The sequence below is a fragment of the Tenrec ecaudatus genome, chromosome 5 (genome assembly GCF_050624435.1).
Source record: "Tenrec ecaudatus isolate mTenEca1 chromosome 5, mTenEca1.hap1, whole genome shotgun sequence".
In the NCBI taxonomy this organism is placed as follows: domain Eukaryota; kingdom Metazoa; phylum Chordata; class Mammalia; order Afrosoricida; family Tenrecidae; genus Tenrec; species Tenrec ecaudatus.
In genome coordinates this window covers 1,172,082-1,192,023 of record NC_134534.1, presented here as the reverse complement: position 1 = coordinate 1,192,023, position 19,942 = coordinate 1,172,082, and the positions used below count along the sequence as shown (strand labels likewise).

Sequence of the window (19,942 nt, the reverse complement as noted above, 5' to 3'; positions counted from 1 at the left end):
GGTGAGGTCCTAGGACCCTGGTAGAGGCTTCACCCCTGAGAGGAGGGTCCTGGTGGAGCTGCCCCTTGGTGAGGTGGGCTCTGTGGAGGCTGCAAGGAGGGCCTGGGTGGAGGCTCCGCCCCCAGGAAAGGAGGGTCTTGGTGAATACTCCGCCCCTTGGTGAGGCGAGCTCCATGGAGGCTGTGAGGACCTGGGTGGCAGGAGGCACTATGCCCGGTGGGCTAGCTATGGGCGCAAGAAGGTTCTAGAAGGCAGGCGGGTTTCGGAGGCCGTTCCCGCGGGGCGCGAGAAGAAAGCCGCCTTTGTACGGGGCTCCACAGGCGCTCGCCTACAACAAAATCGCCTGAAAACCTTTTGTGAACACCGGGGCAGCCCTCCCGGAGGGTCTCGTTGCCGGGGTGACGGGGTCCGGGGAGACGCGGGCGGCCCAGACCTCAGGGACTGAAAGCTCTGCCGGGAGGGGTCGGAATGGCGACCCCGGGCCCGGATCCCACTTTGCTGTCACTTCTTGCGTTCCTGTCCCCGAACTCCGAGCGCGGTCGGCCCCGGCGCAGGCGCACTGCGCGCCCGGCCCTCAAGGCGCTCCGAGCCCGCCGTTGCCCGGGTAACCGCACTCCCTCGGCCCCCGGTCCCACCTAGGGCCCGCCTTCTTCGCACGCTGGTTGGCAGCGCCTGCTGTTCGTCAAATTCGCTGCCGCCGCCCATTGGGCGCAACAAGTTTTTCAGTCTCCGCACCCTTCGCCACGCCCCCGGTCCTGGGCACCCCACCGGGGACCCCGACTCCCTCGCGTCCCGCAGGGCTCCGCGAGCGACTGTCGGACCCGCGCTCGGGCGCGCCGTGGCAGCGATGATACTCGAGGAGAGGGCGGACAGCCCGGGAGGCGAAGACAGTGCCCGGCTGCAGGTGGCTGGCAACGACAGCGAGGTGGGGACGCAGGGCGAGGAGGCGTGGGTTACGGGGAGGCACTGCCGGACAGGGGCCGGTGATAGTGAGGGTTCGAGGCTGGAGATGGGAGATAGGAGACTTGCGGGGTGCCCTGATGCAGGGCGAAGGCACGGGAGTCCCTGAGGGAGGCTGAATGAGGGGTGTTGCCGGGTGAGGAACAGGAGCTTGTGTCTACAGGGGTGTAGGCCGGAGCCTGGCATGCTTTGGGGGTCTTTAAGGCACAGGAATACAGCAGGACGCAGAGCATAGGTCTGTGGGTGCTGGATGTCAATGGTAGGACTCCCAGGGTGTAGAGGTGCAGACTGTAGGGGTGCAGGCAGAAAGTCCAGGGCAGCCCTCTGTTCTCCGCTGAGCTCAGTTCAAGAGGGATGGTCTCGCCAGCCTCGCCCAGCTAGGCCGCTTTCTGGTCTCTGGTGGCTGCTACTCCCCACAAGTCTCACTGGCCACAGAGGCAGGCAGAGCTTTGCCACTGAGAAAACGGATGCCGGTGGGGAGGCCAGACTTGGGTCTCGTGCTGCCCTGTGTGGTGTCACAGTGGCCTCACAGGACTGGGGACAATGAGAGTAGTGAAGCCACGGACCCCACACTCCAGCAGGCTCTTTCCATTGGCTCTATCTGCAGATGCCCTCAACGTGTTTGTTTGTGCTTGATCCACCCCTTCCTAGCTCTGTGCCTCCTGCCGTGGGGCAGCTAGGTCACTGGGCGTGGACGTTGCTGACGTCAATGGCTGGTGGACTTATCTGGAGGACCTGCAGCCCGGCAATGCCCTCACTCCTCCGTCACTTTGTGTACTTTCCTTTCCTCCTGGAGTCTCTAAGCCCGGGGTGCTGAGCAGGGCGGGGTCAGGAGCTGGGCACCAATCCAGGCATGGATCCTGGGGTGACTGAGACTGCTCCATGCCAGGCGCCTGTCCCCAGCTCTCTGTCTGAGGCTGCCCAGAAGGGGTGGCGCCTGAGCAGGGCCCAGGTAGCCCCATCATGGTGTCATGGTGTCCCACCTCCTTCTCCAGTGTCAGCTTGTGCCGTATACCGGCTGGCTGAGCCCAGCTCTTGTGTCTGAGTCTGTGCTGCTGTGCAGGAGGGGGAGAGAGGCAGGCCATGGGCCAGGTGTGGCGACCTGATCCTCCTGTCCCTGTAGGGCTGGCTCTCAGGCTCCCAACCGCCGGTGAGCAGGAGCCAGTGGAGGGCTTGGGAATCGAAGTGCAGGTGCACCTTTGGGGAGGGGGTGCTGTGGCCAGGCTGTGCACCTGTGTTGGGGACGGAGTCTATGGGGTGGGGACCTGGCTTTGCAGGAGCTTGGGGAGCATGTACTGGGGCTGAGCCAGCCTGCAGGTTGGGTTTGAGTAGCTGTCATGGTTAGCAAGGCCATGGGGGGAAGCAGGCCTAGGCACTGGCCTCCCCTACCCTGCCCTGGGGCCCTGGATGGCATTCCCAGCCACAGGTGCACCCCGACCCCTCCTACACAGTGGGTGGTTTGTTTCCCTTTCTGCCAGCCCTACCAAGGCCCTGCCTCTCCATGCAGATACTAGGGATACCCAGAGGCCACGTGCCCACTGGTTCACGGTGGGGGGAGACAAGACAGCAGAGACCAGGGCCTCAGGAGCCGTCCAGAGCCAGCCCCTGGGTGTGGTGCAGTGGGAGGTCAGGCTGTCTGGCAACCAAGCCCCTGGCCCATGGTAGGGTCTTGAGGCCCAGTTTCATGGTCAGGGCAAGAGGCTGACTCCCCAAGTCCACTGTTCTCACCTTTCCTGGCCGCCTCTTGAGCTGTGTAGGCAGCCTGAGAGCACACAGACCCCCCATTCTAGGCCAGTTCCCCCAGGAAGACTCCCCCATCCCACCCTCAAGGCCTGCAGCTGTAGGCTGACTTGGGAGGGAGGCTGCACCCCAACCCCTCAGCTCCTGGTAGGCAGCGCCTGTTCACAGGGCAGTCCTAAGGGACAGGGCAGTCCTGAGGGACATAGGCTCTGTCCTCACGGAGAAGACAGGGGCACATGCAAGCACCCTTTGCCTCCTTCCTCCTCGTCCCCCACCCCCACCCTCCCACTGCACAGGGCAGTGTGATAGCCCTTGGGAGGACCCACTCAAAGCCCAGGGACCCCTGCACCCAGTCCCCCAGGGGGCAGCAGGTCAGTGGGCATGAGTGTCCATGCAGGTGGGGGTAGACCCAGGGAGGGGCTGGGCGTGGTGGGGCAACAGGGAGGATGGGGTACAGGAGACTGGAGCAGGGTCTCCCTGCTCAGCATGCCCCAGGGGAGAGTGTATAGGGGGCTGAGGCCCTGCGGGGGAGGGGGCATGGGAAGGAGACCGTGTGGAAGGATTATGGGAGAGCAGTGGCAGAGGGTAGAGGGAATGTGAGGGATGGGGGTGCGGGCAGAGAGTGTGAAGGGAGTGGGGCAGAGGAGGAGGAGTGAGGGGAGGGAGGGGCTGTATGACATGCCGGTGAGCTCAGGGTCTTGTGGTTGGTGGGCGCAAGGCATACCCTGGGCCCTGGTGGGATTGGGGAGGACCCAATGGGGAGGGGCCCTGGGAACAAGGGGGGGCGAGAGTGCTGCACTAGGAGACCTGGGGGACACTGCCCATGAGGGCTGGGTGCCTGTGAGGCAGCGTGGTGGGGCGCTCTCTGGGGGCCCAGCGCCCATCCAGGGACCACTGCTCTCTGAGCTAAGCAGGGGCCCATGTCTTTGAGCTCCCCTCCTGAGGTCACCATGGGGCTCACCACCCCCTCCCAATCCCCTCTCCTCAGATGACTAGTTTAACTCTTGGCTCAGCACTCTCCCCTCAAGAACCCCACAAAGACACCCTGTTCCCAAGAAGGATCCTAGCTGAAGGAGGGGAGGGGACATGGCTAAATCCGTGACCCGAGTTGTGACCTCCCGGCAGGGTTGTGACCTGGTCACGGAACCACAGCATGGCCACCTGCAGTACCGCCGGGCCCGTGTCCACCAGCTGATTGACAAGGAGCTCCGCATGCGGACAGGCGCCGAGAACCTGTACAGGTGAGCTGGGCGGCCCTGGGTGGTCCCTGCCCAGGCCCAGACTGGTTGGGGGTGGGGGGGTGCACTGTGACCTAGGATGAAAAGTCACGGCCAGGGACTGACAGCACAGCAGGTCCACGCTCACAGTTGTGGAAAGCAGGTGCCCCGATTTGGGGTGCCAGGGCTCCCTGGTCTTTCTCTATAGCCACATCTCTCCAACCTCTGCTTAGAGGGGACCTAGCACCGACACAGCCCTCTCTGCAGGGAGAGTGGGGCTCAGGGTGCTCGCCGGCTGCCTGGGGGCCCTGCAGGGGCCCAGGGGGCCATGGCCCCCAGCACTGCAGCTCCCTGCTCTCCCCACTTTGCCCAGTGCATACTGGCCTTTCTCACAGTCCTATCCCCCCCAAACACAGAGGGCTCTGACTCCCCCTAGCCCTCTGGAAGGTCGTCTTGAGTCACGTGGGTAGGCCTGTATCTGGGGCTGGGCTGGGAGGTGGGGGAGGAGAATTAGGACCCACCTACCTATGTGGGTGGCGGTCTGCTGATGACGGCAGGAGGAGACTGGGGGGGGGGGGGTCAGGCACACAAACCAGCTGGGGCAATGGGGTGGGGTAGGCATAGGTCTGACCTGCCCTGGCCCCACCAGAGCCACTACCAACAGCCAAGTCAGGGAGACAGTCGCCCTGGAGCTGAGCTACGTCAACGCCAGCCTGCAGCTGCTGAAGGAGGAGCTGGAGGAGCTGGATGTCGGCTGTGTGGATGCACCCCAGCTCGAGGGGTACCTGTGCCAGCAGGGGGCTGGGTTCCAGGACAGAGAGAGAGGGGGGAGAGAGAGAGAGAGTGTGTGTGTGTGTGTGTGTGTGTGTGTGTGTGTGTGTGTGTGTGTGCGCGCGCACACATGCATGTCCTGCATATGTACATATGAGGCTAGATTCTAGAACAATGCATGTGTGCTCTGTGCCTGGACACCGGGGGCACCTGACCTGTGCATGTGGACAGCCCGCCTGGAGGCTGGTTTCTCCAGAGAAGCGGTCACTAGAGGGTCCACATAAGCAGGGGGAGAGACTTGTCTCAGGAAAGTGGCTCCCCAGGGTGTGGAGTTGGCAAATCCCAAGTCTGTGGGTCAGAAGTCAGACTTTGAACATGTGACTGCAGGAACTGGCTACTTCTAAATTCAGCAGGTCAGGCATCAGGCTGCTGGCTTGGGTCCTGAGGGAGGAGGTCAGATGATTATAACATGGGTGGAGGACAGGGAGTTTGAGCTTTGCCCAAACGTCCCTATGTCCTGGCAGCCGCCTTCCCAGCTGAGGGTCAGCTCACAGAAGGAAGCCAGGTTCTGTGCTGTCCACCAAACCACTGAGAGCCACAGCCTGGCAGGGTGGACACAGCCTGCACCCCCACAGGGTGCCAGAGTGTATGTGAATGCGTGTGGTGCTGGGGCTCAGGGAGAAACACGTGTGAACTGGGTCGAGTCGAGAGATGTGTCCGTGGGGTGGGAGTGGTGGTGTCCTAGGGGCATCAGGGGTCCAACTTGGGGGCACTCTGTTCCCAGGGATGGCATCAGCATTCCTATGATCCCTCTGGGCCTGAAGGAGACCAAGGAACTGGATTGGTCTACACCCCTGAAGGTGAGCATTGCCTCGCCTGGGATGGGAGCTTTGGCCGGGAACTCACGGTCCTGGGATCTGAAGGATCATGCCTGCTTGGGGGACTGTGTGGGCAATGAAGGGCCCACTGGTGTGGCCTCCAGAGATGGCCTTCTTGGGGCGAGAGAGGGGCACCGGGCCCTGGGCAGGCTACTGTGCTGACAGCCCTGCAAGCTCTGAGGCTCAGAGGGCCGGTGACCGGGGGCTGCAGGGTCCCTTGAATCAGAACTTTTCTGAGACCCATCACAGGCCCAGTGCTGGGGGTCCCAGCCCAGCCAATCCCTGCTGTGACCAGCCCCTGCCTTGTGCCGCCATTTCTTCCTGCCCAGTGGCTGCTAACACCTGGTCCAGGGGTCACTGGGAGGCCTCAGCAGATGCCACAGAAACAGCACCGCCAGCTGTCCCTGCCCACGTTTGGGAGTGGTCTGTGAGGGGTCCCAGGCTGACGGGGCCAGCTCAGCACACCCATGCCCACCAGGCCCTGTACAGTCCTTCAGGGTTGGGGTGGGGCAGTGCCCTGGACTTGCTCTGCAGGCCCAGCATTCCTGTCCCCATCTACTCAGGAGCTGATCTCCAGCCACTTTGGGGAGGACGGAGCCAGCTATGAGGCCGAGCTGAAGGAGCTGGAGGCCCAGAGGCAGGTGTGCGACCCTCCCTGCCCCCAGAGCCCCCTGCTGCCCACTGGCCACAGAGGAGCAAGCAAGAGTCTGGCAGGAAGCAGCAGGCGTCCCCCTACCATGTGTCTTCACACTACGGCCCGCGGGTCACTTGCGGCCCGCCAAGGACATTTATCCAACCTGCTGGGTGTTTTTACCCCGTTTTGTTATTTTACTTCAAAATAAGATGTGTGCAGTGTGCATAGGAATTTGTTCAAAGTTTTTTTTTTAAACTATAGTCTGGCCCTTCAATGGGTCTGAGGAACAATGAACTGGCCCCCTGTTTAAAAAGTTTGAGGACCCCTGACCTAGACCTCCACCTGAGGGGTCGCTACCAACTAGGGAAGTTGGGGTCCTTCTCGGTGCACTGGGGCCCCCACACCCCCAAGGACAGCCCCTCACCCCTGGCCCATGCTGCTTGCTCCCCACAGGCTATTCGGATGCCCAGCAGGGACCAGGCGGGTCTGGAGCTTCTCCTGGCCTACTACCAGCAGCTCTGCTTTCTGGAGGCTCGCTTCTGCTCACCGGCCCACAGCCTCCGCCTGCTCTTCCACTGGTAGGGGGCTGGGCCACCAACTGATCCCCCCACCAAGACACCACCCTCACCCGCCCTCCCTTGTGGGTCCCCACCAACCCAGACCCCCACCTGGCAGGTACCACTTCCTCCCATCCCACAAGCACCGCTCACACTCAGGCCCCCTCCCCGTGCCCTCTCCCACCATCCAGGTACGACTCAATAACGGGCATCCCCGCCCAGCAGCGGAGCCTGGCCTTCGAGAAGGGCAGCGTGCTCTTCAACATTGGCGCCCTCTGCACCCAGATTGGGGCCCGCCAAGACCGCTCCTGTGCCCAGGGCGCCCGCCGGGCCATGGAGGCCTTCCAGCAGGCTGCAGGTAAGTGCCACACAGGGGGCAGGTGTGCCTGGGGCAGCAGCTGCGGCGGGCGGTGGCCTGAGGCCTGGGGTGAGTGCTCCCCTCTGCAGGGGCCTTCAGCCTCCTCCAGGAGAACTTCTCACACGCGCCGAGCCTGGACATGAGCCCGGCCTCCCTTCAAGTGCTGCAGAGGCTCATGGCCGCGCAGGCCCAGGAGTGCATCTTTGAGGGCCTCTCCCTGCCTGCCCCTGCTGCCCCTCATGATGGCCCGACCCAGCTGCACCTGGCCCAGGAGGCTGCCCAGGTGAGGATCCCACACCCACAACACTGCTCTCCTAGGACCACCCCCACATGCCCAGGGTCTCAACCCCAGTAGACAAGAGGAGCTGGGTGTGGGTGGGTACAGCTGGGACGCACAGAGCGGCCTGTGGGAGGCCTGGGATTTACAGGGCTGGGTGGCTTTCTCCTGGTGCATGTCAGACTCCCAGCAGCTGCCCTAATCCTGGCTCCTGCAGTCCCCCTCTCGATGCTTATGTGGGTCCCCTGTCCCACTGTGCCCAGCCTGATGGCTTCCATCTGTCTGCTGGGGAGGGGTGGCATCAGTCGGAGTAGGAACCAGAGTGTGGAGACTGCAGGACCTGGCTTGTGGCAGGCAGAGACCAGGTCCAGGCAGGACTCTCCGTGTGTCTGCCTGCCGGCAGGTGGCGGCCGAGTATGACCTCGTGCACCAGGCCTTGGCGGATCCACCTGCCCAGGACTGTGTGCCCAGATCCTGGGTCGCCCTGGTGCAGACCAAGGCCCAGTATTTCAGGGCTCTGGCCCACTTCCACATGGCGGTGGCTCTCTGCGACAGCCCTGGTGAGTGCCTGGCTGCCACTTTGAGGGCTGTGTGGGCAGGGGTGTGCAGTCCTCTGGACGGGACTCATGCTGACTCCTCCCCTAGCATCGTCCACAGGGCAGGTTGTGGGGCCACCCTGGACTGTGCAACTGCAGCCTGAGGAGTGCCGAAGGCGCGGTGAGCCTGGGGAGCAGTGGGGAGAGAGACCCCACCATGGCCCCTGCCCAGCGGGACCTGAAGGGTTGAGGGTGGGGAGAGACAGCATCCAGGGACCCACAATTGAGGCCATCTCCTCCCCGCCATGGCCAGCCATTGCTGGGACCCTTGGGCTGACCCAGATGTCCTCCTCACCTCTCTTGCCCACGCGTGCGGTGGGCACTGCCGACCCAGGCAAAGCCCACCTGAGGCGTGCCATCCTGGCTCAGGAGGAGGCACTGCGGCTGCATGGCCTGTGCCCAGTGCCCCGCCAGGTGGACCTGCTGCAGGCCGTGGTGGCCCGGGCACTACGGCGCTCATTGGCCAAGTACTCTGAGCTGGACCACGAGGACGACTTCTTCGAGGTGGCTGAGGTCCCCGATGTTCAGCGTGAGCACCAGGCCCTGGGGGGGATGTGGCCAGGGCGGGCAGCCAGGCACACGTGGTCAGCCTCACCATGGACGTGAGCTTCTGAGGACCTGGGAGGGACCAGGGCTTGAGGAAGGCAGAACCCCAACACTGGTGGGCCTTCAGGTGCCTTTTCCCCCAGCTGGTCCTGCTCCAGAGAGGGACATGGACAGCCCTGCTGCCCAGCAAAGCTTGAGCCCCAGGACCCCCAGCCTCCAGGCTTCGGAGACATTTCTTCCAAGGAAGCCTAGAAGGGCATCCAGACTGGTCCTGGGCCTCAGTGCTCTTGCCCCTCCTTCCCCTCCAGCTAAAACCCTTCAGAAGCCCCAGGTCCAGGCCCCCAGCATCTCCCAGGTGGACGCCTTTGATATCTTCCACAGGCTGGTGAGTGCCATCGCCCTGGGAGCCCCCACCTGAAGCCCCACCTGAGCCCCCATTTGAACCCCCACCTGAGGCCTCACCTGTGGTCTCACCTGTACCCCCACCTGTGCCCTCACCTGTACCCCCACTTGCGCCTTCACCTGGGTTCCCTTCCAACACCCTGAGCCCTCAACACAGGTGCCCCAGGGCCACCCTGTCCATCGAGCAGGCCAGCCTGGTCCAGGGGCTGCCTTGCAGTGTAGGGAGTAGGGTGCTGGTCAGGGTAGGGGTGTGACTGTCAGGACAGAGAGGCTGGTCAGACTAGGGCCTCTGCTCCTAACCACCCTCCACCCCCAAACCCCCTACTACCCTGCCCCAGGGGCCCCTGTCTGTTTTCTCAGCCAAGAATCGCTGGCGCCTGGTAGGGCCTGTGCACGTGACCCGAGGGGACGGCGGCTTCGGCTTCACCCTGCGAGGAGACGCGCCTGTGCTCATCGCCGCGGTGGTCCCTGGGGGCCAGGCTGCGGTAAGCCCCCACCTGTGCCCCTATCCGGACAAGCCCTGCTCCCCGGCAGCCACTCTGCTCACCCGAGTCCTCGTAGGCGGCTGGCCTGAAGGAGGGCGACTATGTGGTGTCTCTGAACGGGCAGCCATGCCGGTGGTGGAAGCACGCAGAGGTGGTGGCACAGCTGCAGAGTGTAGGCGACGAGGGCGTGCAGCTGGGCGTAGTGACAGTGCTGCCCGGCTCGGAGCCCCCCAGCATGGTGAGCCCCGTTGAGGTGGGCTGGTGGCCAGACCCTGCTGCACCCCCCCCACCATGACTATCCTGTCCTCAAGGCTGCCCCAAGCCCACCCCATAGACATCCACCAGGCTTGTATCCCCAGAAGTACCTGAAGTGCCAGGCAACCCTGGCCCCAGGGGGAGGCTGCAGATCCTGCACGGCCTGTGTCCTAATTGCTGGAACCCGTCTGGCAAGGGGCTGAGCGGGTGCCTCTGTCCACCTGCAGATGGACCGCCGGCTGGGGGGCCTCCAGAGGAGCCAGAAGGAGTGTGCTCACACCAAGCCAGCGCCCCATTGGGCCAGCCCCAGGCCCCTCCTTGGCTGGAGTCGTAAAACCAAGGGGTCCAAGGCCACAGGCGGTCCCCAGCCCCACCCCTCCTCTGGGACCACCACGAGGGCCCCTGACCCTTGTGTGCCCCCTCTCACCCTGTGAGTGCCCAGGCTAGCCGTGAGGGACAGCTTCCTCCCAAGGGATTTCAGGCCAGTGCTGACCTGTCTGCCTGCTATTAAAGGTGTCTGAAGTGGAGTGTCTGCCCAGTCCTGTGCTGCAGGCAGCTCGACCCCGCCCCTAGGGGAGCAAGGCATCCTCTTGGGCCTGGGGGCCAGGGGGCCGTCCCCATGTGCGAAAGGCTCTGACCAAGGTGGGCAGTAGCTCCCAGGAAACAGGGAGGGGTAGGTGAAGGGGCAGGGGTTCCCTGCATCCTGGGTCCTTGCTCCCCTAACAGAGAGCCTGTGTCACACGGGCCACTCCATCTCATGGTGCCCAGATCTCCTCCTGCCTGACTGCAGCAACTCCCGGCCACCTCCCTCCACTGCCAGCCCAGTGGCCACTAGGCCACCTTCCTGCCCAGCCCAGTGGGGAAATGCCCTGCTGGATTTACCTGCCCCCATCCATTCTGCCCACCACGACCCCTGCCCCCCACCAGACCGAGGCAAGGAGCTCATAATGCAGACCCCTAACCCCCACCCTGCCTGAGTCGGGATGGGATGCATTGGGGAACCCCCCTTGGGAGAGTGTTCAACAGAGAACCCCAAAGAACAGGCAGGGTCAGATCAGGCACAGGGACAGACCAGGCACGAGGCAGGGACAGTGCTAGACCAAGGTGCCACTCCTCTGTGGCCACGAGAGGGCAGCCACTGCCCACTTGGCAATCCCAGGAGACAGCTCTTCAGGTTGCAGGGGGTTAGGGGCGGGGCAGGACAGCAGGAAACATCCTAATGTCAGAGCCCCTCCCCCTGCAAGCAGGGCCTCCCAGTCACCAAGCTGGGTCATGGGCCAGGCTCCTGGAGTCTGACCACAAAGTCCCAGGAAGTTTGGGGCACAGGGTGCTGTGTGACTGCATGTACAGGTCTTAGCATGAGAATGGGGGGTGGATGTCAGCTCGAGTGTGTCCCTGTGTGTGAGCAGGGGCTGTGGTATGTAGGTGTGAGTGTGGACTGCATGAGCGTGAATGTGCCCAAGCATTTGTGTGTGTGTATGTATGTGTGTGTGTGTGTGTCTAGTATGTGAGTGTCAGTCTGAGTGTGGGGTATGTGGGGGCATGTGTGTGTGTGAGAGAGTCTGTGTGTGTGTGATGTGTGGGTCAGGAGTGTACCTGGTGTGTGTGGTGTGTGCATGCCCAGGTGCACTGTGTGTGTTGGGGAGCATGTGCAGCTGAGGGCAGGCTGAGCTTGGCTGGGAGTGGGGGGCCAGGTGCACCCCTTCCCCACCCTTAGGGAGTATCCCTGGCTCAGCAGAACTGCCAAGGTCACAGGCTCCTGCTCTTATTAATTTGATGAATAAAATTGCACGTGAGAGAGACCATTACATGCTAATCAGGGGTGACAGTGTGGCAGGGCCGTCCCTGAGAGGCACTGTTCCTCTGCCCCATTTGTGAGAGGGAAGGGCTGGGTACTGCCCTCAGCAGACCACCTGCCCTGGACCACCTCTTGGCCAGTGGGGTGGGACCACTCCCACAAGGACACGGACTGGAGGGTCACTAGATACCCCCCACCCCCACAGGCCAGATGCTCTGTCCAGCCTCCTACCTCCCCCAAGTGCCTGCTGCTCCATAGCCCCTCAGTGCGCCCCCCCCAAGCCCACAGCCACCCTGGGGGCCGAGACTGGCCAGCTGCACCCAGGGTGCCATGGGCGTACCTTCCACTTTGCTCTCTGGGTTCAGGTGACTCAGTGGGGCCACAGTGCTCTGTGCCTGGGGGGCAGCAATACCTGACCAGCTGGGTGCCCAGGGAGCCCTGGCAGGAGCACATGTTCAAGGATGGTTTCTCCAATGCCCCAATGCTCCACGGGCCTATCCAGCCTGGCTCCAGGTTCCCTGGAAACAGCTCTGCCCTTGCTCAGCAGGGGCGGGGTGGGGGGTGCCGCGGGCAACACCACCTTGGTCACCACCAAGTGCCAGCCACCGGGGATTGGCTTCAAGGGCTCACTCACAGTGCTGGTGCCTCTGGGAGAGCCCAATGCTGCTCCCCACCTGCCAGGCTGGAGCTTGTGCATGGGCGCTGTGCCTCCGTTTGGCGGCATGGCCCAGCGCAGAGGTCGGCTGTGCGCACGGTGCTGCTTTTTGCTTCGCCAACAGAAACCCAGCGAGGAAGAAGCAGGCCAGCTCTGTTTCGCTGGGTCAGCAGGAGCTAAGCGAGGCTGGGAATGGGGGGAAGGAGCGCTGGAAGTTGGCGCCTCCAGGACACCACTCCCCACCCCCTCCCAACAGGAGGCTACCTGGAATCTCCCCAGAGGTGGGGCGGGTCCAGGTTACAAGCCTGCTGGAGCTGGGTCTGGAGCACGCAAACCATCCAGAGATGTGATCATGCTGAATTCACGCATTTATTCAGCAGAGAGGTAGCAACCCTTGTAGCTCACACGCGCTACCTTAACCCAAAGCACACACACACACACACACACACACCAGGCAATACACCCAGGTGGCTTACTGACCAGTGAAGAGCAGGAATTCTAGCATTCTTCTGCCCACGGGAGGGCTTATATACGTTAAAGGATACAGCTCTGTTAGGTCGCTAGCCCCTGCTGGTGGTTTTGATCAGTTTTACCAGTGGGCGTCTGTACAAGCAACATGACGAACAGTTGATCTTCGTGGGTGACTTTCTATGTGGAATTTCTTTGGCTCATGTCCAGCTGGGCAAGCAGGGACACACTCTGAGGTGCCTGGTGCCCGCCAGTCGCACCTGGAAAAGCGACCCAGCAGTCGGACACAGACAGCAGGGGGAGGATTGCGAGCCCAGTGTGCAGCGGCGGGCACCAGCAGGCCCAGGAATCTGGCTTCTGCACTGGGAGGTTCCACAGGGGCCAAGCAGGGGCCAGAGAGAGGCTGAGCTCAGGGTGCCAGGGAGGGGCTCTGGCATCAACTTTGGTCTGTAGGGTCTAGAGCAGTGGCTCTCAACCTTCCTCATGCTGCGACCCTTTAAGACGGTTACTCATGTGGTGGTGAAGCGATTTTCATTGCTACTCCATAACTATAATTTTGCTACTGTTATGAATCGGGTGACCCCTGTGAAAGGGTGGTTTGACACCCAAAGGGGTTGTGACCCACAGGTTGGGAACAGCTGGTCTAGAATCTAGTGTCAGTGGTTCTCAACCTTCCTCATGCCGCGACCCTTTAATACAGTTCCTCATCTTATGGTGACCCCCCCCAACCATAAAATTATTTCCATTGCTACTTCATCACTGTCATTTTGCTACTGTGATGAATCGGGCGACCCCTGTGAAAGGGTGGTTTGACCCCCAAAGGGGTCACGACCCACAGGTTGAGAACCGCTGGTCTAGGCAGTGAACCCAAGGATGTGGCCACCAGAAGCAGCCCTTGTTTGGAAGTGGGTCTGGGCAGCTGTGTTTCCGTGCGGATGAGGCCGTCCTGGCATGCGACAGCCCTCAGCTCAGGGCTGGTGTCCTTCAAGCAGACACACAGGAGAGGGAGGAAGAGTGGGGAGTGACGTGTTCACAAGCCAAGGATGCCACAGTGCCCTCAGCCACCAGCACTGGAAGAGCCCAGCAAGGCCTTTCCAAGGGCCTGAGAAGCTTAGGACTCCAGACTAGGGACTCCAGGGTGATGAGGGATGAGTGCCTGCTGTCTGAAGCCCGTGTGTGTGCCTCGGCCCAGAGGACGCACGTAGGCCCCATGGAGAGCCCCAGGCCCGGCTGGGTCAGTGGGGGCAGCAGCCTGGGCAGGTGGACAGGCCGAGGGGAGCACAGGTCCCTGGAGGAAAGATGCCTTTGAAGTAACCAGGTGCTGTGACAGCTACGGGCAGGGTCATGCTGGCCCCTTAGTGGGCTATATAGTAGGACTGAGAGCTACTACACATTGGCCCCTCTCTACTGCTCTCACAAGCAGTCTCACCTCCACCTGGGCCTTTAACACTGCCACTCCTGATGTCAGCAGAGGAAATAATACAATCATCTCCGATGTCATCATCACCATACTGCCAACCCCCTCAATGTCAGTAGCAATCTCATTACATCAACCACCATCCTACTATCACCATCCACCATCATCATGTCGACCATTCTACTGCCTCCCACGTCAACATCCACCATCATCACATCAACCATCATCCTACTGCCTCCCACATCAACATCCACCATCATCACATCATCAACCATCATCCCACTGCCTCCCACGTCAACATCCACCATCATCATGTCGACCATCCTACTGCCTCCCACGTCAACATCCACCATCATCACATCATCAACCATCATCCCACTGCCTCTCACGTCAACATCCACCATCATCACGATGTCAGCATCGCCATGCTTCCAGCAGCACTGTCAGTGCCAGTCCCCCCACCATGTGTATAGTCAGCCTCACTGCCATGAGCAATGTCGACATCACCACCACCACCCGCACCATCGGCATCCTCACCGTCTCCAACGTCAGCAACAGCATTGGCTTTGGCACCACCACCAGCGATGCGAATATCACCCTGTCTTGGTGATGTCATTTTCAGAGTAGAGCCTCCCCCAATCTTGCCAGCATAGTCTCAGGCCCCTCCTGTCACCCCACACTGGCTCTGCCACCCCATCGCTAGCACTGTGTGTCTGCTGCTCTGAGCAGGGAGGCCAGGCGGGCCTGCTTGTGAACGGGCGAGGGAGGGTCTGCAGGGGGAGCATGGAGGAGTGCAGGCCAGGAGCATTTAGGGAGGTTGCGGGCCCAGGACCAGGGGAGCCACTGAGAGCTGGGCATGTCCCACTCAAGGTGAGCCCCTGGGGAGTCCGGAGGTATCACCTGGCTTTGGCTTCTAAGGCCTCGGTAGGTCAACCCTCTGGGAGGCAGGGTGGGGAGTGTGCTACCTCAGTTTCTCCCATTGTTTCTGTCCAAAGGGTGCTGGTCTCCACAGGGGCCCAAAGGCCCATCCCAGGCCCAGCAACCTGACCATGTGTCCCCAGCCCAACCCACGCCTGAACCCGTACCCCACAAACATGATCTACAGCACCCCACATCACATCCTGCAGCACACAGCCACTGCCCACCCACACACCCTGTATCCCCTTGCCTGGACCCTGCACCCAACTCCCACATAGGCCACACACAGCCCCTGCAGCCCGCACCCCAGGTGTCCCTGCCCCTGGAACATAATGCAGTATTTACCTGGGGTGGGGGGTGGGGGCGCTGATTGGCAGCTGGACTCCTGGGCGTCCTCATCCCCCACCCCCTGAGACAGTGAGCCAGACATGCATTAAGGCAAAAGTGACTTATCGAGCTGTCAGGGGGAGCGTTTTAAGACAGAATTATAGGGGAGAGGAAAAAGATTTTTACCAAATTAATGAAAAATCAATCTGGCCTCAAAAATCCATTAGGCTTCATAATGCAGCGGTTACAGGCAGCGGCACAGCCTGCTACCACAGTTAAACACCGCCGCCCGCTATCCATCACCCCGCGGTGCTTACTGCTGCCCGTGACACCTGCCCCGGCCAGCCGGCCTCCAGGCCCGCCACAGCCACAGCCAGGCCCAGCCCCAGGTCCTCCGGCTCAGAGACCTGGGGCCTGAGGACGAGCCGTGCAGATGAGGGTACAGATGTGGGTGCAGGGACCATGGGGAGATGAGAGGGATGCTGCCGGGTAGGTGAGTGACCGTGGGTGAGTGGCTGTGGGTGAGTGGACGTGGGTGAATGGCATGGGTGAGTGACCAGGACTGTGTGTGGAGCAGGGGTTCCCCGTGACAGACCAGTAGCTACAGTGACCGACAGGTATGGACGGTGACCACAAGGGTGAGCACAGGGCGTGGAAGGTGTGGCACCACCCCTGCCCCCTCAGGACAGATTCCCTCCAGCAGCAGACAGCAGCACGCTCAGGGGCAGCTGGGACCAGAGCCCGGCCAGACTTCAGACCAGGGAATGTCTCCCTCCCTCAGAGAGAGGGCTTGCCCTGCAGGCCTCCCCGGGCTCACTGACCACTGAAGGTCCTGCTGGCTAGGGTGGGAGGCCAGGGACTTCTTGTTAAATGGACAGAAATCCTCTTCCCGGGACCTCCCTCTGACATCTAGGACGGCAGGACCAGCACCCACCCACTCATCACCCTACAGCCCCCTAGGACCCTGGCTGCCTGGTACAACCCCGCCCACGTGCTGCCCCCTCCCTGCTCATTCACACATCAGTCCTGCACGAGCCCACAAGGGTCTCTGCCCTAGGCCCTGCTCCCAGGAGTTGGGGACTATCCTGACCCCACAGGCATGAAATGAGGCCAGGGGTCCCAGAGCTTGGGGTGGGGCAGAGTACTGGAGTCGGGGAAGGTGGAATTGGCCCTGGAGCTGGTAGTTGAGGATACATACCCCTTCCCACCCGAGCCTGGCCTGCCCAGGCCTGGCCCTTAATGCATCCTAGCCCCCAGGAAGCCCTAGTGGACTGGCCACAGCTCGGCTGAGGTCCCCCCCCCACTGTCCGGAGCTGGGCAGCCCCCCATCCTGTTGCTGGCCCGTACCCTGGAGCCAGGCCATCCTGGTCTCGTAGGTCAATCCCGATTCATGAGCAGTGAGGCTGGGCAGGCCCGGCTCACCTGTGGTTCCGGGGGGCTGCTGCCCCAAGGCACCTGGAGCCCAGGAACCTACTTCTGGTTGTCACTGAGGGCAGCCTCAGTCACTGGGCCCCCAGATGGGGCAAGGCAAGGGTTGGGGCTACCTCCCAGGTGCCCCGGGCAGAAAGGACAGCCGGGGGGCCTAAAGCATGGCCTACGGGAGCCGTCTGCTCACCCACCTCACCCTGCTGTCCCCCCGGCTTTGCCATGGATCAGGGGCTATTTCAGGGCTCTCCCGCTGTCTCTTTCCCTCTGCCTGTCTCTGTCCCCCCCCCCCCCGTCTCCAGGTTGCAGTGGCCTCTCCATCTCAGTCAACCCCTCCTGTCTTGATCGTGGGGTCTCTTCTCTGTGTCCTACTTAGCCCCAAGGATGTCTGGGATGTTCGGGGCGGGGAGTGGGTAGGGAGGGACAGTGAGACCAGCAGAGCCCAAGGCCAGGCCTCCATGTACCTGCCTGGGCTCCCTGGTCAGGCCGCCTCTTGTCCCTCAGGCTGCACAGGCACCCATGGGATGAGGGCCTGGCCCCCAGTCCAACTTAGCCAACATTGGGCAGGGGAGGGGCTCAGGTTGTACTGGGTCGGGTGGCCCACCGTGGCTAGAATAGGGCCCAAGAGTACCCAGCTGACCCCGGGGGAGGCTCTGGGGCCTCTGCCCCCTTCTCGGCGGGCAGTCTGCGGTGAACGGTCAGGCCACGCTGCAGGTGGAGGTGGGGATGGCTTGCCCACTGTCTCTGCGCTCCCCTGCCCCCCTGGCCAGGCCCCGTCCGTCTGATCGATGACCAGGCCCATCCTGAGCGGCGAATCTGCTGACCCAGGTCCGGCCCTCCCATCCCGCCTCATCCATCGATAGCCGGGTGCCGCCGCTTCAGCCCCTGGGGAGGCCGCCTGGAGCCACGCAGGGGGACCTGGCCAAGGTGTGTGGTCAGCGAGAGCAATCCCAGCTCATCCCTCGCCACCCACAAGGGCTCCCAGGCCTACAGGGGACACCCAGCCTTCCTCTTGGCCTCCCTCCCCAGCCCCTATGTCCAGGACAGGCGGGGTCTGGTCTCTCAGGCAGGATCTGCAAGGACAGGGTGCTTGCAGGCTAGGGGTGGGGAAGCACTTCCTGGTAGGGGGGTTTTCCCCAAAACTGTGGGCTGTAGAAGACATCCATGTCAAGGTCAGAGGCCAAAGGACCTGGTCTGACTGACCCCAGGAAAAGCCCCCACCAGCACGTCACCCCTGTTGACCTCCACTTCCTGGCAGGGCAGGGCCTGTCCAGCAGGAGCTGGGCTCAGAGACAGGCAGCCTGTCGGGGTGCAGTCTGGATGGGGCCCCTATCCTGAGAAGCTAGGGCCCAGACGGCAGGCCTGGCCAGGAGGGGAGGACACCTCCAGGGGACCCTGTTGGTCTCAGCCAAGGCTGGGGGGCCGTGGGCCGCTCCCCAAGAAGGGGCTTCATGGCCGAGATGGAGGAAAGACAGAACAATGCGACAGTGGGCCTGGTGGGGCCCAAGGTGGAGGGAGCTGTGCCCTTGACCTGGGTCCGCCCTAGGGGTTCTGGCTGAGAGTACCCTCAACTACAGAGGCACAGGACAGGGAGGCAGAGCTCCTCTGTGACCCCCCAACCTTGCCTCCCGGGCTCTGGGGATTTCCCACAGTCCCACTCGACCTCAAGCCTGAGCGTCTAACCTGTGTGGCCCTGGGGGCAATGGGGACCACCCATAGCCGCTGGCACTGGCTGTTTGTCTGTCCACCGGGTGGTCTGTCTGCTCCACGGGACAGACTGTCACAGTCATGCTAATGCCCTTCTGGTGCCACCTCCGCCAGGGCAGATGGTCCTAACTGCCCTCAGGCTCGGGGTCCACGCTCAGGATTCCAAGAGCGTCCCATTTCCTCCCCCAGCCATCCATTCCGGTGTTTGGGGCAGGGTTTGAGAAGTGGGCCCCCAGGCAGCACAATGCACAGCATAGAGCCAACTGCTCCGCTCGGGAGGGCCAGCGGAAAAGGGTTTTGAAGGGTAAGTAGAAGTTCCCTGGGTCAACTGGCATGGGGAGACTGAGGGTGTGGGGAGGAGAGGAAGAGGGGCGGTGTGAGAGGAGGCAGGGTGGGCTAGGTTCCTAGGGGAGGCTCAGAGCTGGACATAAGCCAGCCCACCTGCCCAGAGAGGCTCTGAGACTTTCAGAGTCCATCAGAATTTGGGGGAATTCCCTTCGAGGCTTGTTGGGGGACTGGCAGCCCCCAGGGGCCCTGGCCCATCTTCCCTCCCCTGCCTATGCAGGGCAGTAGGGAGCCTGGGGGGGGGGTGCTGCGTCTGGCTTCCCGCCCCTTGCTCAGGCCCCTTGGGATGATGACTGGGCAGAGGATTTATCTGTGCTCAGAGCCGGTGTTTATGAACATCCTTCAAAAGGCAAAGCGATCAATTATCCCAGACCAATTTTCGAATTGGGAGAACAAGCAGTTTTAGCCCCTCGGAAGCTGCCAGGGTCGATGGCAGGGGAGCTGCCCTCCTGTCCTGTCCGGGCCTGGCCGCGGGCCCGGCCCCGCAGGAGCGCCGTCTGCCTGCCAGCAGCCCACTTCTCCAAGAAGGCCGGCTGCCGGCCCCTCAGCAGCCGTCTGGAGTCCTCCTGGGCTGGGGGCCCTGTGTTCTGGAAGGCCTGAGGCTGGGTTGCTGGGCACTGCCCTTTCCTTGTCCTGGCTCATCAGCCTTGGCTTACCCCCAGGATGGGGTGGCACCTGGCCACAGGCAGGAGCTGAGTGTTGACCACAGAGAGTTTAAAAACAACTAGACTAGGAACCGACGGTCAGCTGTGGTCTCAACACAGCTGTAAGCCGGCTCCCCGGGGCCAGGCCGTCCAGCCATCCACCCCTCAAGTGTGCTGAGCTGACCACCTGGCTCTCTGCTGCCCAAACAGTGCCCTCCTTGGGGCCCTCGGCTTACCGGGACCTGGGGCGGAGGAGAGGGCCAGTGGACTCCAGGTGCAAGGACAGCCAACCACCTGGGGTTTGGAGGCTGGGCAGGCCATCCCCTTGGGTGGGCAGTGAGGTCAGGGGCTACTGGGCGTGGGCAGAAGCAGCCAGTGGGCACCTCCACCCCCAGCAGCTAACGGCTGACGTGTAAGTGTGCCGAGGGTCAGCACTCGCAGCTCGCCCAGCTCACCATCTCCTCGGAGGCTGGGGGCCTGGGAGAGGGAGTTCACCCAGCCCTCACCGCCCCCGACACCCCCCCCCCCCGTGCTGCCTGCCCTCAGAACCTGCTCAGACAGG

At 62.5% G+C, this 19,942-nt stretch overlaps 1 protein-coding gene across 2 annotated transcripts; it reads left to right on the top strand.

The window, feature by feature from the left end:
• Nucleotides 1-725: 725 nt before the first annotated feature.
• On the top strand, nucleotides 726-10,296 carry RHPN1 (rhophilin Rho GTPase binding protein 1). Of its 2 annotated transcripts, XM_075550560.1 has the most exons (15): nucleotides 726-925; nucleotides 3,826-3,941; nucleotides 4,567-4,698; nucleotides 5,473-5,548; nucleotides 6,130-6,207; nucleotides 6,654-6,778; nucleotides 6,949-7,115; nucleotides 7,205-7,398; nucleotides 7,796-7,952; nucleotides 8,038-8,109; nucleotides 8,323-8,517; nucleotides 8,843-8,919; nucleotides 9,275-9,421; nucleotides 9,498-9,659; nucleotides 9,904-10,296. In XM_075550560.1, exons 1-15 carry the CDS (start codon nucleotides 848-850, stop codon nucleotides 10,108-10,110), a joined length of 1,983 nt encoding a protein of 660 aa, XP_075406675.1. In that variant the 5' UTR covers nucleotides 726-847; the 3' UTR covers nucleotides 10,111-10,296. The 2 variants fall into 2 exon arrangements, with proteins under 2 accessions (XP_075406675.1, XP_075406673.1); XM_075550558.1 differs by having other exon boundaries at nucleotides 8,038-8,517.
• The last annotated feature ends 9,646 nt before the right edge of the window (nucleotides 10,297-19,942 follow it).